We start from the raw sequence: 27,999 nt of genomic DNA on the forward strand, positions 1-27,999 counted from the left end.
CATGAGTGTAGACCACCCTAATGGTGATGTACGCAATGACAGCAGTGTTGTCTATCCGGAGCAGTACGTGCTTGCCTTGTAGCAGCGATCTGAATCAGTGCAGAGCCAGGCGTACTGCTAGCAACTCAAGGCAGTTGATGTGCCACTGCAGTCGAGGTCTTGCCCAGGAGTCCAAAGCTGCATGCCTGTTGCACATAGCCCTTCTGGTGGTGGAGGAATCTGTTGAGATAACAACATGCCTGGTCACTCTTTCTAGGTGAACTCCTGCCTCGAGAAATGCAAGGTCTAGCAGGCTAAAGGTCTGGCGACAGGCCAGAGTAATGCCCCAGGAGCCTCTGAAACCATTTCATTGGAACCACTCTCCTGTCGTTGAAGGAATTCAGGCAGTTCAGCACTGATTGAGGAGGCTTGTTCGTGAAACGTGCTGTGAGATTGATCGAGTCAAACTCCATACAGAGAAAAGAGATCCTCTGCACGGGGGAGAGTTTTCTCTTTTCCAAGTTGACCCAAAGCCCCAGATGGCTGAGATGGCTGAGCACCATGTCTGTGTTTGCACAACTGCTCTCGAGAGTGGGTCAGGATGCCTTTTGTGAAGACACGAGGTGACAGGGACCGTCTAAAGGGAAGGACTTTGTACTGATATGCCCGACCCTCAAATGCAAAGCGTAGAACTTACTGGCCTTGGATGGGAGACCTGGATTACCCCGCCAGGTAGCAGCACTTTGAGGACACAATTGCATTGCAACAATGTGCTCCACCCGGGGATCTCCATGTATCCTTTGGCCACCTCACTATTGAGGGTAGGGAGAGCAGGAGAGGCACCAGCTCATTTTTGGGCAGAAAACGGTGTCCACATTCTTGTAAGCTCTTCATGCACTTCTGGGAAGAAGGGCACTGGGGCAGGACGCTGTTTGTCAGTATGTGCCACCCTGAGATACCAGTCATCTAGCCTTGAGCACACGGGACCAAGGGGGTGGTCTCCACTAGGTCAACGTTACTTGAAGGGGGCAGCCCAGCTGGGTCTTCATCCCCAGAGCACTCATCATCACTCTCAGTTTCTGGAATCAATGTCTGATCGTCCGCTGGAGTCCCAAATAAAATGCTAGGTCCCCCACGAGAAAGACCAGTGCTACACCCAGAACCCCAACAGCTTGTGATGCACTAGAGGTGTGGGAGGCCCATGGAGTAGCCACCCTGGTTATTAAAATAATTAGCCCTCAGCTGGGCAGAAGAACTAGAACGAGTTATAGGAGAGGGGACCTTTTTGGAGGTATTGGAGTCTTCCTGCAGTTAGTAAATGACTGAAAAGCCACCTCAGCATGCTTTAAGCCTTAACATTTTGCAAGAAGCAGCAGGAATTTGTCTCCTTGAATATCTACTTGAATAGCACTTCAAAAGCTTGAAGTGCGATCTTATATGCACTTCCTTGTATACCTCCTTAGTGGGGTGGGGGCCTGATGCAAATCTCACATGCTGATGTGCATCTCTCAGGCAAGATCCCAATCTGTCAGTTAATTTCTGATGTAACCCTGAACATCACTGACTGATAGGGAACACACACATGCAAACAAATGAAGAGTACACATTCTTGTCAAAGCTGCCAAAGCTGTTTGAGTAAAAATGCTTTTACTTCAGGCTCAGTGTTCAGTCACAATCTCACAGAAGCCAGGAATATTAGACCCAACCTGTTCTTCAACCAACATTAAAAGTCATTTATCAATTATCTGAAATGTATTGCACACTATTACACTGTTTTTCTCACAAACATGTGTAAACAAGAGAAAAATGTCAAAGGCCCGGGGCCCTGTAGCTTCAAATCCATAGGTAATTTTGTCATTATGCAAGAGGTAATATTACTAAATCTCACTCAGCAACATGACTTGCCTCAGAGGATAAGAATGTGGCTTAATAAACATTTGCATAATAGACATTAAAACCGATATATTTCTTACTGGACATATAATTCCAGGATAAGTTTCCCTCAAAACGTCACCTTTAAATGGATTTTAAAGAAATAGCTCACCCAAAAAGTTTACATGATGATTCAGACCTATATAACTTTCTTCGGTGGAATACAAAATAAGAGGTTAAGCTACTCCTTTCCATACAATAAATGTAAGTATTGATTTTGCTACTGCAAACCACTGTCTTCTGAAGTCTTCAACTGCCACAAATGTAGCAAGCCATTCATTGAAATCCCTCCCAACTCCTGCCATAGCTCTGAAATCTCAATTGCATTTGTGTTCATACAAATACAGCATGTCAAAAAATGTCAAGTTTGAGCCATTGATTAAGTCTCATAACTGAATTAGACTTGACAGCTATTGCAAAGGGTAAGGCTGTTTGTGTATAACTTAGATTTAGGTATGCTGCTCAACATATCACTTTGGTGATTATTTTATGGTGATTATTTAAGTTCTATACCCCATTTCCATTCAAATTTCATTGTTCACGCTGCTCTTTTCTATACATTCTCCTAAACACCTCCTTTTGTGCTTCACAAAAGAAAGTTAATAATACAGGTTTGGTGCATAACTAACGTTAAAGATAACAATTCTCAAAATGTACAGAAAGAAATATTGTTTCCATTGAGCACTCTCTAATTTGTAACATTGCCTGGTTTTTACAAGTTCACACGTATTTGACTTGCTGTTCGAGAAGAGGACCCCAGGTCCTATAGCTCAAACAGTAGAGCATGGCGCTAGCAACGCCAAGGTCATGGGTTCGATTCCCAGGGAAAGCAAGAATTGACAAAATGTAAAATGTGTACCTTGAATGCAATGTAAGTCGCTTTGGATAAAAGCGTCTGCCAAATGCATACATGTAAATGAAATGAAACATTATGTAAAGAAGACATGAAGGCTAAAATGCATCCATACCTCTAGAACTGAGGAGTATTTCGGAAAATGTATACATGTGACCCTGGACCACAGAACCAGCCATAAGTTGTGTGTGGGTCAAAATTATTGTTTTTTCTTTTATGCCAAAAAATCATTAGCATGTTAAAAGATAGTAAAGTAAAGATCATATTCCATGAAGATATTTTGTAAATTTCCTACCATAAATACATGTAAAAAAGTATTAGTAGTAGTAATATGCTAAGGACTTACTAAGGACTAATACTAAGGACTTCATTTGGACTTTAAAGGCAATTTTGCAACCTCAGATTACAGATTTTCAAATAATTGTATCTCCAAATATTGTCCTAACAAACCATATTAATGGAAAGCTTATTTATTCAGCTTCCAGATTTTGTATAAATCTCAATTTAAAAAATTACCCTTATGACTGGTTTAGTAGTCCAGGGTCACATATAGATGGGATAGATATGGATGGGTGGATGGGATTGCTGATGGGTGCAAATGAAGAGATCCATGTCTTACCTCCAACTCCATCTATAAGAAGTCCAGTTCCAGAGCTTGGTGAAGGGAAATCAGGTCTCCATGAGAAGAGATTACCAAAATGGTATGTTGTGCTACACAGTGATAGTGATCACAAATACATACATAGATCAAATTAGAGAGAATTGGTGAATAAAAAGGTATTAAATGTAAATAAATACAACAAAGCAACACCTGTGAACCATGTATGTCAGGCCTATTGAACTGAGAGTCATAACATGACAAAAGTTTCAAAGCATGACAAAACATTCAAAAGTATCGGTTCAGTACGATTTATTTATTTATTTATTTATTTATTTATTTATTTATTTATTTATTTATTTATTTTGGGGGGTATGAATACTTGAAACATTCATAATGTTACAAAGATTTATATTTCAAATAAATGCTGTTTTTAACTTTCTAAACAGGTGCTGGTCATATAATAATAGAAATATCATCAAAAAGCTGATTTATTTCACTAATTCCTTTAAAAAAGTGAAACGTATATATTATATTCATTTATTACACACAAACTGATATAGTTCAAATGTTTATTTCTTTTCATTTTAATGATTATAATTTGGAATCAGTCATTGGGCTCAAAGAAGCCGAAAGAATCGCATAAGAATCAGATTAAAATAAACTGAAAATGAAACCATATCCACATATCACCTGTAAACCTGTAAACCTAATCCTTTCTTTGATTCTTAGGAACGTTCATGTCAAAAATGAAAGTTGTCATTATTACTCACCCTCATGGCATTCCAATCTTGAATGACTGTTTCTTCCGTGGAACTAAACAAATGAAGTAATGCCTTAGTGTTTTTTGCCCAGTTAAGACAATAGCAAGACAATGTGCATTCTTGTGTATTAATTTACTTCAATGGTTTCAGAGTAACTAGCTTGTACTGCCTGTTGGGTTACCAAGATTTATAGGAAGCACTGGCATACAGCTACTGTTGGTTTGAACCTTGCAGTGTTTGAGAGATATGGGGGATCTTATTTCTTCATAAATTGAATATGGAGGGGAGGTCCGTCAGATATTTTACTTTATAATGTGTTAAATTTAAACCCATCGATTCACTTCAGAAGGAATTTATTAACCCTGTGGAGCTGTATCGATTAGTCTACTTTTATAATGGATGGATGCACTTTGATGCACGTCTTCAAATTTTGACCCGCACCCATGTAGCAGTGCTTCGCCGGTGCTTCCCCTTCATATAATCCCAAATCAATATCTGCCTAGGAAATCGCCTAGTCTTAATCTGCATCGCTATTTGTACTGGTTATGAATATGCAGGCCACAAGATCTAATTAGGTGGATTTTTTTTATTCATCATTTTTTATTTATCACTTTTACTGGAGACATGCTAGCTGGCAACATAGGATTATATTCATTATGCTAAACTAAGCTAGCGGCGACCCTTCCAAACTAAAAAAAAATGCATGCACTGAGACAAAAATGCATTTACCCTCATATCTACATTTAGGAAAGAAGTTGAATAAGCCCTATTTCTAAACAGTGGAGTGTTCCTTTAATACTTTTTTGTTTTTGTTTTTTTTGTTTTTTTACTTTGTATTTTTCTTATATTTTACCTTTATTCCACTCCGCTGTCTCCACTGTCCTTTGAACGGCTCGTTTGCTTCCTGCTTCTATGAAGCCCATCCCTCCGAAAAACGCAATGGTCTTAGATTGGTAAGATGAAACATACATTGTTTCATGTATTTTTATTGGCTGAAGTGCCAGACACAGGTTGTCTGGAAACGCCACGGCCCTTACCATTACGGGCAGAAGTGTCATCTGCGGTGACTAGCAAGGGTTTATGATGTCACCAACCCGGGAAGAAGCTCGTTGTAGTCCAAACCGGCCGTTTTTGTAGGCAATAAACTGCCATAACTTTAAAAGACAATATCTCCGTTTGCATTGAACTTTCAGCGCTGTAACTTTGCAGATACTGTTTATGCTCGAGCAGCAACATTACACACTAACTAAAGTTAAAAAAGTGAAATCACATGCAACCACCCCCACTTTGACCCATTGTTTGTGTCTGGTCACATGCTTAAAGGTAGGAAAGGTAAAAATTCCCAGCTGGCATTTTAACATTGAGCCACTGTTGAATCAACGTCAGGTGCCAGTGTTGGATAACCGTTGAATTTTGTTTAGATTTTGCAAATCTAATCAACGTTGAAATGGCAACGTCATTCCGACGTCATGTTTCTCAACATAGGTGAATTTGCCAACATTGAAACAATATTGATTTTAGTTTAGATTTTGCAAATCTAATCAACGTTGAAATGGCAACGTCATTCCGACGTCATGTTTCTCAACATAGGTGAATTTGCCAACATTGAAACAATATTGATTTTAGTTTAGATTTTGCAAATCTAATCAACGTTGAAATGGCAACGTCATTCCGACGTCATGTTTCTCAACATAGGTGAATTTGCCAACATTGAAACAATATTGATTTTAGTTTAGATTTTGCAAATCTAATCAACGTTGAAATGGCAACGTCATTCCGACGTCATGTTTCTCAACATAGGTGAATTTGCCAACATTGAAACAATATTGATTTTAGTTCAGATTTTGCAAATCCAATCAACGTTGAAATTTCAACGTCACTATAAAGTCCTGCTTTTCAACATAGTTTTTGTTAAACTGTTTTCACTGAAGTATTGATGTGTTCAACAGTAACACCAAACACCTTGAAATGGATACATAAACACTAAGTTTGCAAACACGCACAGTCAGCTTGGAAGAAGCCAATTGGTCAAAGGAAGACCAGGAAGAAGATTAATAAAGACATTTCACTGACGTAGGAAACATGCTTTATTACATAGCTGCAATTGTGCCAACCTTTCACATCAATTGTACACATGTCAAACTTTTACTTCACCCAAAAATTCTGTCATTAAAGGGTTAGTTAACCCAAAAGTGAAATTGAGGTCATTAATGACTCACCCCAATGTCATTCCAGACCCGTAAGACCTCCATTCCTCTTCAGAACACAGTTTAAGATATTTTATATTTTAGTCCCAGAGCATTGTGGCGATCCGAATCATTGATTCATGGCTGTTTGAATCTTTATTTGAGGTTTGAAAACAAACGCAGAAGAGAAGCCAATGCTGAATAAAATCGTAGTTTTTGTTATTTTTGGACCAAAATGTATTTGTGATGCTTCAAGAGACTCTAATTAACCCACTGATGTCACATATGGACTACTTTGATGATGTTTTTATTCCCTTTCTAGACATGGACAGTATAGTGTGCATACACTTGCATACGCTCTCGGACTAAATATAAAATATCTTAAACTGTGTGTGAAGATGAACGGAGGTCTTACGGGTGTGGAACAACATTAGGGGGAGGAGTTAATGACAGACATTTCATTTTTGGCTGAACTAACCCTTTAAATGACTCGCCTTGTCGCTCCACACCCGTAAGACCTTCGTTCATCTTCGGAACACAGTTTAAGGTATTTTATATTTAGTCCAAGAGCTTTCTGTCCCTTCATTGAAAATGTATGTACGGTATACTGTCACTTTTTATGTTGTTGTTATTTTTGGACCAAAATGTATTTTCATTGCTTTCATTGCAAAAATTCTATCCAACCCACTGATGTCACATATGGACTACTTTGATGATGTTATTATCTTTCTGGTCCTTCTGGACATGGACAGTATACCGTACATACATTTTCAATGGAGGGACAGAAAGCTCGGAGTAAATATAAAATATCTTAAACTGTGTTCTGAAGATGGAGGTCTTACGGGTCTGGAACGACATTAGGGTGAGGAGTAAATGACAGAATTTTCATTTTTGGGTGAACTAGCTTTTTTTAACCTTTAAAAAAAACAGCCCAAACATTGGGCAACATTAAACACAGCTGGTTAAGTCTTCCTTTCTTGTTACTTCTTTCTGCTACCGCCACCAGTCCTCTCAGGTGCATATTTCAAGTCTTTGGCCATGTATTCGTCTACTTTCATTGGCTTTAAGCTCAAGACCGCATCTGATGAGAAAAACAAAAAAAACAGATCAGTATTAGCAAACACTACTCTCTCAAATTAAAATATTTAGCAAATATCAACTTTTGTGGCATTGCCAATGATCAAAGTATATAAATTAGTATTGATCAACATGCAAAGTCATTGATAATCATGTGCTTGAGCGAGCAACAAAAGGCAGTTGGTAGTAACCCTTGCTGCAGGTAGAGAAGTTAGTCTAGAGCCCAGAATGGGGCCATCCTTAAAAATATTTTGGTTTGCAGTAACAGTAAAAAAATTTAAAAAAAGGGTCGGTAGGTAGGTCTATATTTTTTTTCCAAATTTTAATATAAAAAAAAAAGTACATTTTTGGTGATGGTGATTACGTAGGTATGAATTTAAACAAATTGGCATATCGTGACATCACTGACTGGGTCTTCAAGCCGTGCCTTCGGGCGTGTAGGCTAATTGCAGGCTATATAGACAACAAACAAATTGAAATATTTGTCAAAAACATGTTTATTGCATAAATTTCAGGTGCATTCTTTAAGAAAAGGGTCCAACCACCGCTAGCTGTCATTGACTCATAGCTGTCAACCCTCCCTTTTTTTCCGGGTTTATCACGTATTTTAGCTCTTTTCCCGCTGTCTTCCCGTTTTAGTATTTTCCCCGTGATATGTTTCTTATTTTTACGCTCGATTGTGTTAACTCAGAACACGCAACTATCTGTGTCTCTGAAGTGGCTTGCACTTCTTGCCAGACCAACGCATCTGGTGATATAGACTAGTGCATTTGAATATTAAAAAGCAAAAAGTTGTTTTTATGAATTCAATTAATTAAGTAGCTATAAGCAGCTATTCAATCAAGAGCAGTGAGTGAGTCCTTATCTTTTGTTTGACAGACAGCAGTAAAGGCTACTGCCCCTTTAAGACCTAATACAGAGATATGCTCGTCTTTCTCAACTGTATAAAGTTCTCTTAAGCCATATAACTTACAGACTGTCTGATGGATACTCATCAAGATCGACATGTTGACATACTTTTTGTGTGAGTTTATCCGTTCAAACCATAGACTGTAAAAAAATATGGACGTAGCGTCCGTGACGTCACCCATAGGATTCTGATAAGCCGTTCTGAAGCTTAAAGTAGAGACGAGCTGGGCGTTGCCATCTTGTGAGCGAGTCAACTCGTGTCACTCCCGGATAACAGAAAATGGGCAAAAAGGCGGGATGTGCGCGGAGCTGAGGTGACGCAATGACTATAGACGGCGGATAAATGGCTATCCACTTGTAACCACGCCCTTAATTATGCAGAACCTTAAGGTTTTATATAACGTAAACGAATGAGTTATAAAAAAATTCACCCCCCTCAGAGTTGTCATGAAGATCAAAATTAGCCTTATAAGCCAAAACCACAATTTGTACCAGGCTGTAAACATGTTTTTTTCTGCTTTAAAGTTGAGAATTTTAACATGGGGCTCAATGAGATTCTGCTCCCTTCTGGAGCCTGTCCCTAGTGGCCAGTTGAGGAATTGCAGTTTACATTACTTCCGTATTGGCTTCAAGAAAGATCGCGGGAGGTTGCCGCTTGGTTCAAACACAAGACTTGAAAGAACTCAATATTTGCGCGCTGTGAGACGTGCGCGCGCTGCGCACAGAGACAGATCTTCTCTTACTGCAGAGGGTTCTCATTCGCGTCTTCTGGCGAATATACTGAGTGATGATGCCGAAAATGACTGGTCATACCGCAGCACTCGCATGCACTGAACACAGTTTACAAAGATAGACCGTTTTGCCCACGTTTTCTTTTATTATCGCTGTTGTAGTGCACGTGTATCCATCGACAGAACCATGCATAAAGCATTATTTTTCAAGTTACAACCAGTGCCGCCGCTCCCACCACGCGCTGGGGTCGAGCAGAACACGCTACCCATAGCAACGCGTTATGACAACGACATTTCAGACTGACAGAGACGAGATAAACGGCTTTTCCGCCATTTGTTACTGTTTTGTACACGTTGTTATATTAATTATAATTCAAAATCTGTTTTATTCGCCACAATATAGTAATGATAAATGTTGAGAGGGGCACTTTTGATTCATTTTCAAAAAGGGAAGGGGCTCAAACTAAGCCCTCCCCTCTGCAGTGCACTTGCCTGGTGTGTGTAACGTGTCCATGGTCTTGACTCCTGTCACACAATGCGGCGAAATCTCCGACAGGGCTTTAACCTGGCTTTAACAGTCTAACGTTTCAGTGAATGAGAGTATGAGCCGAACCGAAACGAACGCACGTGCAGGCCATAGTGTGACATCCGTTAACCATAGTGTAAACATAGAGGACGTCACGGGTTTCCCTTTCGAGAGAGGTTCCTCGTATTACGTATGGGAAAAACTCCTTTTCTCGAGAATGTGAAGCAAAACTTTTAATAAAGGTATCTATGTAAAGCGCAGTGAGCTGCACGGCCATAGCCCAGCGCGAGGAGCGCTCTGATTGGCCGGGCTGCGGCAACTGCAGGAAACTATGGTGAGGCGGCTGAGAGGAACGAACCAATGGGGGGCGTTCCAGAAGCCCGCCGAAAAAGGTGCTTATATTTGCATACAGGAGGCTATATAAGACCCTAATTCGCCATAGGTGTCAGATTTTATCTCCTTCAGCGATACCTTCGCTGGTCTCCGGAAGAAGCACCGCCGTTGAAAAGGCACCAGCGGAACCTGCAGCTGAGGACGACGGACTCCCTCTCCGCCTTCTCTGCCGTTCCAGCTACGCCATCCGGCGTTATATATCCTTTAAACTGTGTCTATGTTGAGTGTTATATGTGTTTGTGTGTGTGTTGCCGCTGCAACGCCACTTCTAGAGCTTACAGGCTTGTTCTACTCGAGGACTCTCTCGTTCCGCCGCGTCGTTAAGCGCCGCGGAAAGACGGAGCTCTTCTCACTCTCCCTCTGCTCTCGTCCCGTCGCGCTGAATAGCGCCGCGGAAAGAGAGAATGTTAGAGGACATGAGCACACTCAAGCCGAAGCTCTCTTCACTCTGCCGCCGCCGCGGCTCTTCTTCCGCCGCTGCCACAGAGTTGTTCCCACTCTTCTCTCATTCCGTCGCGCTACAGCCGCGGACAGAGAATACTAGAGTGAATAGGCGAACTCGAGCCGAAGCTCTCGTCACTATACCGTCGCGCTGAGGAGGCGCCGCGGACAGACGGAGTTTTTCCTCAGTCTTCCTCTTCTCTCGTCCTGTCGCTCTATCGCCGCGGACAGAGAATACTAGAGTGAATAAACAAACTCGAGCCGAAGCTCTCGCCGTGCTAGAAGCGCCGCGGACAGAGTTTTACCTCACGCTTCCAATTCTCTCGTCCTGTCGCTCTATCGCCGCGGACAGAGAATACTAGAGTGAATAAACAAACTCGAGCCGAAGCTCTCGCCGTGCTAGAAGCGCCGCGGACAGAGTTTTACCTCACGCTTCCAATTCTCTCGTCCTGTCGCTCTATCGCCGCGGACAGAGAATACTAGAGTGAATAAACAAACTCGAGCCGAAGCTCTCGCCGTGCTAGAAGCGCCGCGGACAGAGTTTTACCTCACGCTTCCAATTCTCTCGTCCTGTCGCTCTATCGCCGCGGACAGAGAATACTAGAGTGAATAAACAAACTCGAGCCGAAGCTCTCGCCGTGCTAGAAGCGCCGCGGACAGAGTTTTACCTCACGCTTCCAATTCTCTCGTCCTGTCGCTCTATCGCCGCGGACAGAGAATACTAGAGTGAATAAACAAACTCGAGCCGAAGCTCTCGCCGTGCTAGAAGCGCCGCGGACAGAGTTTTACCTCACGCTTCCAATTCTCTCGTCCTGTCGCTCTATCGCCGCGGACAGAGAATACTAGAGTGAATAAACAAACTCGAGCCGAAGCTCTCGCCGTGCTAGAAGCGCCGCGGACAGAGTTTTACCTCACGCTTCCAATTCTCTCGTCCTGTCGCTCTATCGCCGCGGACAGAGAATACTAGAGTGAATAAACAAACTCGAGCCGAAGCTCTCGCCGTGCTAGAAGCGCCGCGGACAGAGTTTTACCCCACGCTTCCAATTCTCTCGTCCAGTCGCTCTATCGCCGCGGACAGAGAATACTAGAGTGAATAAACAAACTCGAGCCGAAGCTCTCGCCGTGCTAGAAGCGCCGCGGACAGAGTTTTACCTCACGCTTCCAATTCTCTCGTCCAGTCGCTCTATCGCCGCGGACAGAGAATACTAGAGTGAATTAACTAACTCGAGCCGAAGCTCTCGCCGTGCTAGAAGCGCCGCAGACAGAGTTTTTCCCCACGCTTCCAATTCTCGTTCTGTCGCGATATCGCCGCGGACAGAGAATACTAGAGTGAATAAACAAACTCGAGCCGAAGCTCTCGCCGTGCTAGAAGCGCCGCGGACAGAGTTTTACCTCACGCTTCCAATTCTCTCGTCCTGTCGCTCTATCGCCGCGGACAGAGAATACTAGAGTGAATAAACAAACTCGAGCCGAAGCTCTCGCCGTGCTCATTCTACCGCCGCCGTGCTGAAGCGCTGCGGACAGAGAATACTAGAGTAAGTTAGACGAGCGAGCTCGGGCTGTTGGGGATGTCAAGAACAATGTCGCTGCAGCGCGCGCTTACTGTCAAGGAAGTTGTAATGGCTGCCTTGTCATGATAGCGCGCGCCCCTTCCACAGCGCGTTGCTGACTAGAGCGCGGCTTACGTCATAGCACGCGCTCACTGTCAGAGCATAAGGGCGTCGGAAAATGGCTGCCAAGCTAAGCCCTTTTTTCACTCTATCACTTCCAGTCCCCTTTATTCAGGCGGCTGGAAAGGTTTTTACACTGTAGACAAAGTGTCCACTACACAGTGTGCACCCCTACATAAGCACTGTTAATTCAGCCTCACAAAATCACAAATAAATCCCGCCGCGGCCGGATTACACCATATAAAGTCAACTAGCCTTATTGCAGTCAACTAGCCTGTGGTCAAACACGCTTGTCTGCATGCGCGCTTTCAGTCTAGACTAGAGCATAACGGCATTGTGGAATGGCTCACATACCACCCGCACTTCCTTACATTCTCCCAGTTCCCTTAAGTTAAGTGACTGGAGATGAAATATTGCAGTCAACTAGCCTGTGTTAAACACGCTCGTCTGCACACTAATGCTGTGTGCGTTTACCCCTGTGGATTTGCTCACTGGTTTGCACCGTGGGTATTCTACGTAGGTTGTGCGCCACTGCACATTGTTTACACTACACACAAAAGAGCTTTCTATGTAGGAAATGTGCCCACTTTACAGTCTGCACTCCTGCACCCAAGCACTTTTCACAAAGTTCGCTCTCGCACACACAATATAAATGTGAGGCGTGCGCCCACTGCAAAGCCTGCACCGCCAAAACTAACACTATCCCCACAGTGTTACAAGCAGTGTTACAGCACAAGCAACCCGGCTAACAGGCCCCTATTACTAAGCGGCCAGCCCCCGAGTCTAATTCAACCCCTGGCTTTACGAGCCAGGCCTGGCAGGCCATTCCTGGTATATAATATTGGGTGTTGAACATATAAAACGAGGCTCTCGCTACAGTTTTGCTCGCAGACCCCGCGATTCAAGCCGTGGTCGAGCCCTCTGTAAGAAGCAGTGTCAGTCACGCGCTTCTCGCTGAGGCATTGAGACTGTTAAAGGAGAGAGCGGCGAAAACAGTACACCCGACGCTAGCGAGTCAGGTTTTTACTGTCGCTAATTCCTCATGCCGAAAATGGGTGGCGGTCTCAGGCCCATTTTCCAGGCATCTGAACAAAGCACTTATGACACGCTCGTTTCAAGGTGCTGACGGTGAAACAAATCCTCGCGCACATTCGCCCCGGGGATTGGGTTTTCTCAATAGATCTGAAAAACGCATACTTCACGTTACGATAACCCCCCACCCCCACTACAGGCCATTCTTGAGATTCGCCTTCGAGGGGCAGGCTTATCAGTACAGTCATTGTCATAGACTCAAGACTTACGGCATAAGAACCACCACGTCTTGATAATGTACATAAAATCGCTAGGGCAGCCGAGATCAGACTCTGTTCACTGCATGGCTAAGCATCTCCTTTTATGGGCAGAGCACAATCTGAGCTCCCTAAGGGCGGCTTACATGCCAGGTATTCTGAATCAGGGTCCGGACATGTTATCCAGAGGACCCATGTCCCCAGGGGGATGGTCCCTTTACCCGCAAACAATTCAGCTCGCACAGCACACGCTGCCCAATATTTTTTCTGCAAACGCAGGGATGCCCTGGCCCATGTTGGCCCAGACTCCCTCTATATGTTCCCTCCGATCGCGATCCAGCTGCAGCCTGTGCTTTTTAATAGCCCCACTTTGGAAGAACCGCACATGGTTCTCCATACTGTTTCAGCTGTCAGACACAGCCCCATGCCTATTCTGCCAATGAAAGGGAAGGTCTGGCATCCCAATCCCGAGCTGTGGGCCCTCCACGTATGGCCCATCAACGGTATCCGGGAACCTCTCTGACAAGTTATGAACACTATTTCGGAAGCTAGAGCCCCTGCTATCTGGCAGCTCTGCTTTGAAGTGGTCAGTGGTTTTCTAACCAATGTGCTACGCGAAACATCGACGCACACTCATGCGAACTGGCGGAACCGCTCGCTTTCTCCAAGAGCTAATGGATGCGGGTCGTCCCCCCTCCATACTCGGGGTGTGTGTCTCCGCCATAGCAGCTAGCCACGCTCCGATCGCGGCACATTCACTAGGGAAAAGTGATCTTATTGTGTGTTTTCTTAAAGGGGCCAGGAGATTCAGCCCTCCTTGCCCCTACCTCGGTCCCTATTTGGGACCTCGCCATGGTTTTGGAGGCCCTGAAGGGTTCCCCCTCCTAACCACTTCAGAACACGAGCTTGAAGCACATATCACTCAAAACCGTTTTTCTGCTGGCTGTGGCCTCGGTTAACCGAGTGGGTGGCTTACCTGCACTCTCCGTGAGCCCTTCCTGTCTTGAGTTTGGGTCCAGCAACTTCAAGGTTGTGCTCAAACCGAGGCATGGTTTTATGCTGAAAGTGCTATCAACCCCTTCAGTATGCAGGTCTTTGCACTGCTTAACCCGCGTCTCAGAGAGAATAAGACGCAAACCTATTCTGCCCAGTCAGAGCATTGAGATTGTATCTAGAGCGCTCCGCCCCCTTCAGGCAGTCGGATCAGCTCTTCATTGCTTCGGTGGCCGCACTAAAGTTTGTGCTGTCATGAAACAGTCTCTCACACTGGATAGTGGATGCAGTCCCACTAGCATATAGGTCCAGGACCTAACCTGTCCTACAGGCATTTAAGCCCACTCCTCTAGAGGCATGGCCTCATCTTGGGCTTGGTCGTGTGACATTTCTTTGGAAGATATCTGTGCGGCGGCAGGCTGGGCCTCTCCGTCCACTTTTATCAGATTCTACAAGTTGGAGGTTCCAGCTCTACAAGCAGGGCTTCTCTCCATCTAGGCTCTATCTTGACCCTGGCAAACAGATTGCCTTACATTTTGGCCTGTACACATTAGTCCTTAAGCACTATTCATTCATCAAAAGATCCGACTATGTCCGATCAGCTGTTCAAACGAACCGACTCTTCCGGTTCTTCATTCCCCTTATAAGCCGCCTCTGTCGGTGTCTCGGGGGTTTATAACATGTGCTTTGGGTATACTGGGTCAGTCAGCACACACGGCGCTTTACATTGTGTTCCCATACGTAATACGAGGAACCTCTCTCGAAAGGGAACGTACTCGGTTACTTTCGTAACCTCGGTTCCCTGAGAGAGAGGAACGAGTATTACGTTCCGTGCCGTGTTTATGCTTCTCAGGTATCGCTTCAGTCGATCTTAAAACCTGACACCTATGGCGAATTAGGGTCTTATATAGCCTCCTGTATGCAAATATAAGCACCTTTTTCGGCGGGCTTCTGGAACGCCCCCCATTGGTTCGTTCCTCTCAGCCGCCTCACCATAGTTTCCTGCAGTTGCCGCAGCCCGGCCAATCAGAGCGCTCCTCGCGCTGGGCTATGGCCGTGCAGCTCACTGCGCTTTACATAGATACCTTTATTAAAAGTTTTGCTTCACATTCTCGAGAAAAGGAGTTTTTCCCATACGTAATACTCGTTCCTCTCTCTCAGGGAACCGAGGTTACGAAAGTAACCGAGTACGTTTTCTATAAACGAAAGAACGTAGCCTTTGTTTGTATGGCCCAGGCAATTTATACATTTATAATACTTACTAAAATATAATTCATATTATTTTATTACTGTTGTATTAGTTGTTTGAAAAGTAAAAAAAAAAAGAAATTGGTCGGTCTTAAAGCCAATTTACAACCGGCAAGTCGGTCGGACTAAAAGGGAAAAAAAATAAAAAATTGAGTCGGCCCTAAATTGACAGGGTCGGTCGGGTTACGGCAAACAAGAATATTTTTAAGGATGGCCTGGAGTATTTTATTTTTATATATATATATATATATATATATATATATATATATATATATATATATATATATATATATATATATATATATATATATATATATATATATATATATATATATATATAAAGTTTGGACACATTACTATGTGTAATGTTTTTGAAAGAAGTTTCTTCTGCTCATCAAGCCTGCATTTATTTGATCAAAAATACAGAAAAAAAATGTAATATTGTGATCTTATTACAATTTAAATATTTGGTTTTCAATTTATTATATGTTAAATTACAATTTATTTCTGTGAAAAGCTGAATTTTCAGTATCATTCCTTCACCGTCACATGATCCTTCAGCAATCATTCTAATATTCTGATTTATTATGAGTGTTGGAAACAGTTCTGCTGCTTAATATATTTGATGAATAAAAGGTTTAAAAGAACTGCATTTATTCAAAATAAAAACATATTTTCAAATAATATAAATCTCCTTTACTATCAATTTAACACAGTGTTTCTCAAACTTTTTCAGCCCAAGGACCACTTTATCTTCCAATTTTTTTTCTGAGGACCACCTACAGAATCCCACTCTAACACGCCCCCCAAAACCAACAAAATAGGAAGGATAAGCTAAATTTAAGTTTAATATGCAACTGTTTCAAGTCAAAAACGAATCATTCAAACATAAATGCAATAATTTGATCAGAAATGATTATATACATTTTATATATAAAAAGTCTTCCACATAAACCTGTATTTAAATTTTACAAAAATGTAACAAAAAAAAGTTAAGGGTTAGTTACTTTCAGATTCAAATAGATGGTTGGGTTAGGTATGGGGACAACTTAACGTTAAAGGAGACTTTCAGGTCCAAATCTCTGGAAAAAAGAAGAAAGAAGAATGTGACGTGCTAAAGATGTATAGATATTCTTATGCCTCTCCCTGATTGGGTAACGGTAGTACAAGACAAAAACATTCAAACTGATCTAATATGTATAACGTTAGCTTCATGGAGCGTACACATACACGCCGGTGGAACGACAGACTAACGGCAGTTCGCGGTTAAACTAGTCTGCCCGTAACGTTACACTTAACGGCGGTTCGCGGTTAAACTAGTCTGCCCATACGTCTACACACACACAGATAAGAACGGCGTTTGACGGTTAGCTAGCACTAACTCCGGTTCGCGGTTAAACTACGTTAGTCTGCCCATATAAACACATAATTAATTAACACAATACGTATATGGACCAGAGTCACGCACACTCAACATTTATTTAGGAATTTTCTAGTTATAAAATGTGACTTCAAAAACTTTGCTTACCGTCTGAGCTGTTATGCCCAAATTCAGTCGAATCGGTCCAGGTCAGAACCTGCGAGGCTGACGATGACGACACAGACCCACTTCGCGCACGCGCAAGCAGGTGTTGTGTGGAACCGTCAGAGCCTATTGGCCTTTGTGTGATGGACAGTCGCCGTCCTCCAATCAAGCCATAGATCTTGTATTCGTGCGTGTGTGTGTGTGTGTGTGTGTTTCCGTCCATATGTGTGTCTATATATATATATAGCTCTGGAAGAAAAATTAAGAGACCACTTAATATAAAAATTAACTTAATATATACAACTTAATATATACAAATTAAAATGCACCAGAATGCAGGAAATCACATCTACAAAATTTAAAATTGTATGGGGGAAATGTATATCCCCAGACCCCCACACAAACAGCCCCACATATAATATTTTCACCAGCCGCCACTGCATATATTGTTCTTGTATGGAATGACTAACCAAAATGATCAATCGGACTTGCTGTCAAAGTAAGCCATAAGATGTAGAAAGTGCTCAACAAACGTTTAATTCAGAGTTGATATTTCAACGTTGTATCATTATTCATGTATCAACTCTTTTTCAACAGTTAATTGATCAGCATTGTTTGGACGTTGTTCCAACGTTATTTTTCTACTAAGATATTTCAACAAAAATTTTAAAAGTCATGGTTGTAAAAATAATGTTGATTTGACGTACAACTCAAAACTTGTTGATATTTCTATGTTGAATTCTTAGTGAGTTAACAACACCAATTCAACTATTTGGTGTTCAACGTTGTTTTGACGTTGAAACAATGTTTTTTCATAAACTGACATTATTTCAACTACATTTAAACGTTTAATGTCAGTTGAATGCCAGCTAACTTTTTTTTCCAAGCTTGTTTAAACTTTCTTTATATATCAATACATAATTAAAATGTAAGTACTCTGAAAAAGAAATTATAAAAATTGAGTGTCTGTAGACCTCTCACGACTGTTTTAAAGAAAGCTCTTTATTTTCATTCACTCCACCTTCACCCTTCTGGGCTCTTTCCAAAGCCACGCCCCCAAAATACATGAACGCTCTACACCGGCCGCTCAGCTGGAAGATGCTTTATTTACCTCAGACGAGCGGTGTGCATGTAGTGACAACATGTCAGAATCACATGTAATAAAAAAATCAAACTTTATCAGTATGAATATAAACAAATAAGATGTCTTTTAGTACTCACTATCAAGCTAGAATGGTAAAGTTTAAAATATATTTTTGTTTGATTTGGTAACGAGCTAGTTATATTTATAAGGCAAAGAAAATGGGTAGCATCATGTTTTTTTCAATAACATCAGTTATACTGTGATGAAGATGAATTTCGTGTAAGATTCATAACATGCTGTGTTTTGCATGTAAGAGTTTCCATGATGAAAGCATTGTTGATTAGCAGCAGCTAAAGCTAACTTAGCTCTAAAAAAAGATCTTGGATACGGTGTACTAGCTTTTGCACATGCATTTTGTTATCTAAAGTTAATTTTGGCGAAATTCAACACAACAGCGATCAACTTGAGCTAAGCATATTGAGTATTTATCATCTCTAATGGCTAAGTGTATAATATTGTAACTTTATGCTAAGTAATGTTATTAGCTATATTAGGCAGCTTCATGAGCTCTTGATACATGCTTCATGAAAACCTAAACCAAAAAAACGTATAATCAAAATGAAAGATTACCTGTCCAGCAGAAATACAGCAGCAATGAGGCGTTTTTCAGGTCCCTCAGTTCTCACCATCGTTGAAAAGCCACGCAGATATTTACTCGCGTTTGATTTCTTTGTTTATCCAAAGACTTTCTGTGCATTGCCTTTTCTCGTACTGTCTTCCTTTTTTGCATTGTTTGCCTTCGCTGACTGCAAAACCCTGCACTGTGAATTTTGAATGTTCTTTCTCTGCCATTGTTTTGCCTCGGTTTCTTGCCTCTTAAACTGCTCAAATCAAACGAGCGCGCGCATGTGGGCAGATGCTGTAGCGAAAGCGGTGGTCGCCATGGTAGCGAGAGAGAGTGACAGTCACCCAAGCCAATCATTTGTTTCGTCCCGAACGAAAATAATGAGCGGTATTTATTGCAGATTAAAAAGTCTAGAGTCACTCGGTTTTTATACTCTCCTTTTCAGAGAACTTACATTTTAATTATGTATTGACATATAAAGAAAGTTTAAACAAATTTGGACAAAAGTGTTTTAGATCAGTCCGTCCTACCCTGCCTTTTTCATCACTCACTATCTCACTCATAACTCATTCAAAGACATGTGAGGAGGAGTTTATGTGTGGGAGTATAGTTTACTTTCTCTTTCAGATGTTTAACAGAATATATTTCCTCGCAAAAAGGAGGTATTTACTTTGTCATCATGCTATAAAGATCACTCACACAGGGCTCAATCATGGAGGAGTGCTTCCCTTTTCATTACTCTCTGTTGGAATATTTGTTTACTTTGGGGGGATTGTGTTTTTTCCTGCTGGATATAGCGCTTGACATTTGGACTGTTGTGTCATTTTATCAAGATGGTGACTATGTGTATATGGCGGTGATGATCTTTCTCCTGCTAGGCTCTTCAGTATTGTTACAGGTGTTCAGTTGGCTCTGGTATTCTGATTTTCTGGATAAAAAGCTTGAGACTAAAGTGGAGGAATTTGCAAACAGTCATACACTGATCACACCACTCCACTTCCTTCAGCTTGGAGTCTACCTCAGGTCAGTGACAGATTTGCTTCTCAATTTTCCTATAGTCTTGTGGGAAAAATGACTGTAATGGTTTTAAACACTTATAGCTGCATGTTTATTGCAATTAAATGAAAATACATTATAGTTTAAATTTACATGAAATGGAATTTGTTTGTTTTTTGCATTTTGCAATCTTTGCATTTCATAATTATAATTTTTTTATTTGTTTGAAACATGGTTACATTTTACTGCTGAATGTTCTGACAAGCCTTTATGGTAAACTAAAATATACTTTAATGTAATTTCTATTGACCTGAATGTCATATATTTTAATATAATTACACATTTGGGTTAAACTTTAGAAAAATGGTCCGTCATTAATAAGTAACTGCATGACTCATTAGTAACACTAACTAATATAGAAACAATCTTAAGTAATATAAAATTTAGAAGATAGTTCCTTATTAGCAATTACTTGACGAGATTAGCCTCATTAATAACTATTATAAAGAATATTATTACAAATTATAAATAACATTATTGTGTGTCTGAGATATAATCTGTCATTATTTTTACTCTGAACATAGTCATAAAATGCATCACTATTTACTCAAGTGTTGCCATAGTGACTTGTTTTCATATAAATAATGGTCCAGATCACTAATAGTCCTTGAAGAGTGACGAAGTACTTGAGTAATTAATGGTGCATTTTATTAAGAAAAATAAATAAATAAAAATGCACTCTTCAAGAACTACTAGTGATCTGGACCATGTTATTTCCATGTTAGAATAATGGTCCAGATCACTATGAATAGATAAAACTTGAGTAATTAGTGATGCATTTTATGACCATTTGAGAGTTAAAAAAAGACAATTGCTCACATGTTGTGATTATGGGTATAATTATTACCGGCATTACTCAGTTAATTAATTTGTCATAGCTACCTATTGTTTTTAATGATGCCAATTTCATTCAGTAATTGATTACCTAATAAGGACTATATTCAGAGTTTAGTCCTAAATTTGACATTTCTTACTGATAGTAGTTAAACTTGTTTCCATTTTAGGTAATAGTAAGCCGAAGTGTACTCATTAGTCTTATTATATTATTAATTAATATTATTAATATTAATTGTTCCTCAAAATCTTTATCTTCGTCAGAAACGGGATGAAACGGTTGGATGCATAGTGTCATGATGGACAATATAATGTATGTGTTTATGTATTTTTCATTCACATTGCCAACCAGTAAAACTGTCAATCAGAGCCGATTTCCACATTAATATTCATGACCCTTCCAAATAAGGCAAAAACAGACAATTTCATTCTAGGCACAATTTCTTGGGTTGTAAATAAACCTGTAAAACCGTATCTGGACAATTTTTCTCCTTAAATAAGTCACATACTCTCTATGTAGATATCAGAGAACAATTTAATATTTTGTTTCAACTCATTCTAGGGCACCTTTAAATAATATTGAATAACACACTACAGTAAAAATTATAATTAAGTAAAAGGTTTGTTTTCTTGTCATTAGAAATATCATCATTTGTGTTTCAAAGAACAGTATGAGGGTAAATGGTGAGCGAACTTTTTGGTCTGGAGTCAAACCGTTTACACAATTGTAATGTAGAACAAAATCCAAACTGTGGATCAATGTCGTCAATGTTGGCTGTTGTAAAGTATTGTATTTAATGTTGCTTAAGTAAATGTAAGTATCTCGTGGTCACAGGTATGCTGGAGTGATAGAGAGTTCCACAACGCATTGTCTTAAACAAGAAAAGAACCAGGATATGGGTGGCCTGAACCCTGACTTTCAGATGCTTCGTCTATTTGAGGCATTTTTTGAAAGTGCCCCACAACTCACACTTATGATGTGTGTAATGTTACAGAAAAGAGAGCTGGAGCTTTTTACAGGTTTGTCTCAAATCCAGAACACTTCAAATCTTTGTTTCTTTCAGATTATAGTTCTTATGTGTCTCTGAAACACATAAAGTAACTCACTCTAAATAAATTTTGGGTTATTTGGAAACCCAGAGTAAACCAGTAAATATTGGACAGAACACATGCATATACAAGAGATATTTTAATATATTTTAAGCTGCTTTTTGGGTTTTATACACTACCCATTTGCTGGCAATTTTTTTGACAGTGGGTCCAAATTTTATATAATATAGAGGAAGTCTAAAATCTGTATATATATATATATATATATATTAAAGCAGCACTAGGTAACTTTTCAACCTTCATAATATATTTTTTAAGACTCTTGTGATGATAAATCGACTTACAATAGGTTGAATGACATGTCTGCCATAGCCTGATGGGGTCTGTATCGTTTTTAATCGTACTTTTAAACTTCGGGTTTCGGGTAGTAACCCGAGAAAAAGAAAAGAACTACAAAATTCGACTGCTTTATGGCATATACGTCACTTCCACCAACACACACACTTCCTTACATTCGGACGTGCGAGCCCAACTTTGTTCGTCGGATAATATAGTCATGTCCGAAGCAGCAGAGACAAATAAGAAAGAAAAGGTTTTGTTGGAGGAAAGCAATAAGAGGAAATGAAAAAATGATGGGATTAAAGGCAGGACGAGGATCAAAATGTGACCAGGGTTTGCTCGTCGGCGTGAGCTGAAGGAGGCGTGCCCGACCGATGCTGTCATGCTTGTTACGGTGAGCTACCACTCAAACATTGAACTGAAGTATCATATAGATTCTGTAAAACGCTAACCAATAGACTACTATAATGATGCTGACTTGTAAACGTGAGCATCATGATTATTTGGCGTTTGAAAAAAATAAAACCCATGAAATTATATTCATATGACATGCTGAAACATATGCCACTGACTGTAACGTTACCTGGGATGAAGACATTTCACACGCGACGCCAGAAGAACTGTTCAGGGGAACTGTTAGTGCTGCACCGACCCGCGGGACGCTTTTATGAAGTTATTTGGCCCGCACCGCACCACTGTATATATTTTTACAACACGCCGCGCACCCGCGACCATTAAATAGACATACGGGGTCCGCGGGTTATGAGACGAACCGCGCATCACTAGTTCAGGGCTATCAGGGTTGTCATGTCAACAAATGCACGCGCGATGGCATCCCCTGTTGTAGGATGACTGAGCTTACGACAGTAGTTGAGGACATTATTTTTTCCAAACTGTAGGGGGACCCCGAGAGCAAAAGTAGCCAAGTGGGGCTTTAATGTTAGACGAGTTACATCAAAACGTACTAATGTAACCCCCATTCCTTGAAGGAGGAAATTGAGACATAGGACTGATGTCATGGGGTCTTGCCTCTTGCCTGGGAGCCGAATCACCCCCAAGTGGTAACAATGGACATTGGCCAGTGAGATTTGCATGTTGAGTGCTATCCGACATATGGGTATAAATATTACCGGCATTACTCAGTTAATTCATGTTTTGCTGAGGAGCTGAGAAATTCAGCAGTGGTTAAAGGTTGTGGCAGGAAGACATAATGTAACGCGGTTACATTAGTAAACTAGACGTTCCCATTCAGTCAGTCACTTTCAATGTTAGGTTGGACTGGCATCATGGGATTCATATGGAAAGTGCCATAGCCACTGAACTGTGTTATGAGGGTTGGAGAAGCTGGCAAACTGACGCATGCCCTTTTGACAACTGTTTTCACAATGTCGTAACCTACCCAGCGCCCCATGTAAGCCAGAGGAGGTAGTCCTCCATACCGAAGGGGATGGACGGGACAAGGTTTACACTAGGGAGGGTCGAAGCTGCTGTTATACCTCAGGAAAGAGTGTTTCCGAACTCAATTCCCATCGGTTTTCAGCCATGACAAAAATGCTAAGGTAGCATGCCCAGTCTCAAAGGAAGGAAAAGCTACAGAGATCAAATCCTGCCTGAAGAGAGGTAACGTGTGGAGGTTACACATATGGACTGACCTGTGGGGCAGTGCTACATATGGAAGATCTCTGCTGCAAGTCCTTCCTAGCCAGGGAGGAGCTACTACCGAATGGACATGGCAGAGCAGAGCCGCCCAGGGAATGATAAAGATGTTAGCTGTCGCTCAGCCCACAGCTCTGCAGATGTCTGCCAGATTGGCACTGTGTGGCAACACCCAGTGAGTTCTCACCCCAAGGGGGCACAGCTCGCCTCAGGAATGGTACGCCAAGGTGATGGCATCCAGTGAGCCAACCTCCATTTGGAGACAGCTTTTCCCTTCTGCTGACCTCCAAAGCTGACAAAGAGATGTTCTGACGCTCTGCGTGCGGACCTCTGGGGGACGCACTTGAAAGTTCACTACCTAATCCCGAAAGGGATTGGTGTGAATTTTGGGCACATATCCCAGATGAGACCCCATGACATTAGTCGACGTAATGATCACGTGTTGAACGTGAAAGACTGAATGGGCAACACCATTACCTTGTGCCATTTTGTTTGTCACACATTCAACCCATCAAATGCATACCAAAGCCGCATAGCGCACGGGACCAACATGGCTCCTATTGTAGTCAGTGGAGTGAACGACAACTTTACTCATGACAGCGATGTTGCCCCATGTTTCTTTCATCCCTGGTCACGCATTTGTTTGGCAGTAGATGAAACTCCAACGGTGGCGCCTTGTCCCACACTGTTCGCTTTGAGTGTAGATCTGGTGTGCTGCATTTGTGAAAGGCTAGCACTCTAAGCAGATGTTAGTTGAGACGTAAATGCAAACTAAAAAGGTCAGATGTAAGTGCACAGACATTTTCCTATTTGTACAGTAATAATTTGATAGGAATACAATGTAATACAAACCTTAATTTAATTCAGGAAGTTTTCTTATAGAACACCAAATTACCTAGCCTGACAAGCCAGACCCACATCAAGATGTTTGGTCTGGGAACTCACCATTTTTTTTAATTGTTTTAATAGAATATTGCAGATAGTTTTTTATTATAAACAATTTATCCATGCAAATACTTATTTTAAGTTCACTCATAATGTTCAATCATAATAACTTCCCCTCCCTCTTGTAGCAGCATCTCATCTCTTCTCCGATGATGTGTTGCGTTATTGGCAAAAGAGGGACATCTTGCAACTCACATGAGATCACAGCAATATCAAACCAGAGCCGGATCTCACGAAAATGCGTATAAATAGTACGAGTGTGCAATCTTGTGAAATGTATACGGCAAAATGAGTTTTGGCGTGCATATGGTACGAGGTTTTTCGCGTGCATATGATACACATTTGGCGTATTATATGTACGAACCCCCCAACCCCACCACCGTAATCCTACCGAAGTGCGTATCATATGCACGCAAAAAACTGCGGCGCATTTGCACGCCAAAACTCGTTTTGGTGTATCCATTCCACGAGATTTCACACTCGTACTATTGATAAGCATTACCATGAGATTGTGTTGCAAACCACATTGATTCAAAAATCTAATCAATTCCAGATGGACAAAATCATGTCCTGCCCTATTTTTTTGTTTTGTTTACGAAGCCATTTCACTCTGATATGTCACAGTAGAGAATAAAAGATTATTGTAACTTCCATTTAATGCAGACTTTAAAGTGATCATTAACCCAAAAAGCAACATTCTGTCGTTATTACCCATCTTCATGTCATTCTGTGATTTACATGAAACACAAAAGACAGTTTTTAGCTCAAAAGACAGAGATCTTTTACTCTTTTCCATATAGAGAAATTGGATTGGAACTGGTGGTAACAAGCACCAAAAAAAAAGTAACTTTAAAGTTGCATGAAATGGAAATTGTGTCTTTTCTTCTCTAACCAGCAGCCATATCCCTGTAGCCCAAGATTGGTTTCCCACTGAAGGGCTGAGCCTGGTCAGTACCTGGATGGGAGACCAACTGGGAAAACCAGGTAGCTGCTGGTAGAGGTGTTAGTGAGGCCAGTAGGGGGTGCTCACCCTGTGGTCTAACACCCCAGTATAGTGATGGGGACACTAAACTATCAAAGAGCACCGTCTTTCGGATGAGACGTTAAACCGAGGTCCCGACTCTCTGTGGTCGTTAAAAATCCCAGGATGTCATTCGATAAAGAGTAGGGGTGTAACCCCGGCCTCTCTGCAAAATTTGCCAACTGGCCCCTGTCCATCATGGCCTCATAATAATCCCCATATCCTGGTTGGCTTAATCACTCGGCCTCCTCTCCACCAATCAGCTGGTGTGTGGTGAGCGTTCTGGCACAATATGGCTGCCTTCGCATCATCCAGGTGGATGCTGCACATTGGTGGTGGTTGAGGAGATTCCCCCCTCTATGTAAAGCGCTTTGAGTGCCTAGAAAAGCGCTATATAAATGTAATTAATTATTTTTATTATTATTATTATCTACTGTGATGTACAGTATATCCGAGTGAAATGGCTTCTTAAACAAGAGAGTAAAAACTATACCCTAACCCAAAGTAGGGTGTGACTTGGTTTTGACCATCTGGAGTTGATTGGTTTGTTGGATCCCTATTGTCTGCTGATCGCTTCAGTCTTGTGTGTAAGGTTGTTGTTTTTGATTAAAGATTACGAGGACACATGAATAAAAAGAAATGTGCATGCACAAATTATTTACAGAAAACACTGCAACATTCCATTAAAAAAATCACAGTTGTCCATTTTTATTTAATAGGGACTTTGAATTTGAAGAACTAAGAACAAACTTCATTGGTTCTTGTGTCACACATATGTACCATATTTGATGTGTTCTATGTTCATGTTCTGTGTTCATTTATGTGTGAAAAAAACTGTTAATTCTAAACATTGATTCATTCAGCAGTGCCAATGTGTCTTTTTTAGAGTCTCAGCATCAGCATGGCTGTGATTATGTGCATCACCCGCATATCAGAAAACAACTATTGCTTGTGTGATATTGTTTAATAATTTTTGTTTCAGGTTTAAAATTCCTCAAATCAGCTGCTGCAATAGCCTTTACCATATCCTTGCACCATCGCTGCATGCGTGAAAACGCAGAAAACCGTGAGATTAGCTGGATCTCCACCGGCATCTACTTCTTTTATAACTTGTTGCTGATTATTCCCCGTGTAACCGCTCTGGCACTCTTTTGCAGTGTATTGCCATGCTACATCATAGCTCACTTCCTCTGTTTGTGGATGCTGCTGGTTTTAGGGGTCTGGAGCCAGAAAACCGATCACATGGAAAGTCCTGGTTGGGAATGGCTCTACAGAGCTACTGTTGGACTCATATGGTACTTCAGCTGGTTTAACGTATCAACAGCAAGCGTAAAATTAAAGCCTTATCTCTATTATGGTGTCATGGGGTTGGACACAATGATGCTGCTGGGCTTCTGGTGCTGGAAGGAGTTTGAAGGCTGTTTGAGCTTCTTAAAACCTTACATAGTGATCCCAATACTACTAGGTTTGTACATTGTTGGAATTCTATTCAGAATGATATACTACAGATGGTTTCATCCTAACTGTGATGAACAGAAAATACCTAAACCCAATGAACAACAGAAGAAAAGACACACTGCAGGACTTTATAACGTTGATACAGAGTCTCTGGGATCTTCTGAAGATGCTGCAGCTCCTGCTCAACCTGTCACTGGAGTTCTGAAGAGGGGGAGGAACATGGCTGCTAATTTCTACTACTAGTTCTTGATTCAACTTTTCCCAAGACCCCAATCCCCCACCCCAGTTCTATCATAAATTATTAAATGCAAGTTTTAGAACAACATTTATACACAGAATACCTTGTTTTGTACAAAAATAGCTAATTTTAAACTTTCTGAAAAAAAGTCTCATCTCTTTAAAGTAATCTAGTTCTCTATATTATTATCTTGTTGTGTATTATTATTAAATGGTGGGTTTCAAACCAAGTTGGTTTGAAAATGGACAAACTCAGCAGTTGGGTTAAATGTTTGTTGGATTTTCAACCCAACACTTGTATACATACATAGCCTACATCCATCCATACATATATACTTATATGTATGTATGTATGCCCTGTATGTATGTGTGTGTGTATGTATGTATGTGATAACATCTACAGTTTTCAGTTGGCCAAATTGAATTTATGTGAATTGATGTAATTTAATTCAAAGAAATTCAATTTGTTTTGAGTGTACGTGTTCAATAGAGCAAGATGGTTAAACTGAACAGATTCTGAATGACTATTGGAGATCCAACTACACTATAAATGACATTTTTTTAAATGTATGGTACAAAC

General features: G+C 41.1%; 1 protein-coding gene and 1 long non-coding RNA gene across 2 annotated transcripts; one reads left to right on the forward strand and one right to left on the reverse strand.

Annotated features, from left to right (window-relative positions):
- Positions 1-6,589: 6,589 nt before the first annotated feature.
- On the reverse strand, positions 6,590-17,249 carry LOC137047905 (uncharacterized). Its single transcript, XR_010899286.1, has 3 exons — positions 17,118-17,249; positions 16,597-16,671; positions 6,590-7,393 (listed from the first exon to the last, which is right to left on the reverse strand). It is a non-coding gene; the product is annotated as an uncharacterized lncRNA (long non-coding RNA).
- A 2,190-nt stretch (positions 17,250-19,439) lies between these two features.
- On the forward strand, positions 19,440-27,990 carry LOC137047712 (XK-related protein 8-like). The gene is made up of 3 exons (XM_067425544.1): positions 19,440-19,846; positions 21,549-21,733; positions 26,707-27,990. Exons 1-3 carry the CDS (start codon positions 19,536-19,538, stop codon positions 27,423-27,425), a joined length of 1,215 nt encoding a protein of 404 aa, XP_067281645.1. The 5' UTR covers positions 19,440-19,535; the 3' UTR covers positions 27,426-27,990.
- Positions 27,991-27,999: the final 9 nt, after the last annotated feature.

This window comes from Pseudorasbora parva, chromosome 19 (genome assembly GCF_024679245.1).
Source record: "Pseudorasbora parva isolate DD20220531a chromosome 19, ASM2467924v1, whole genome shotgun sequence".
NCBI lineage: Eukaryota > Metazoa > Chordata > Actinopteri > Cypriniformes > Gobionidae > Pseudorasbora > Pseudorasbora parva.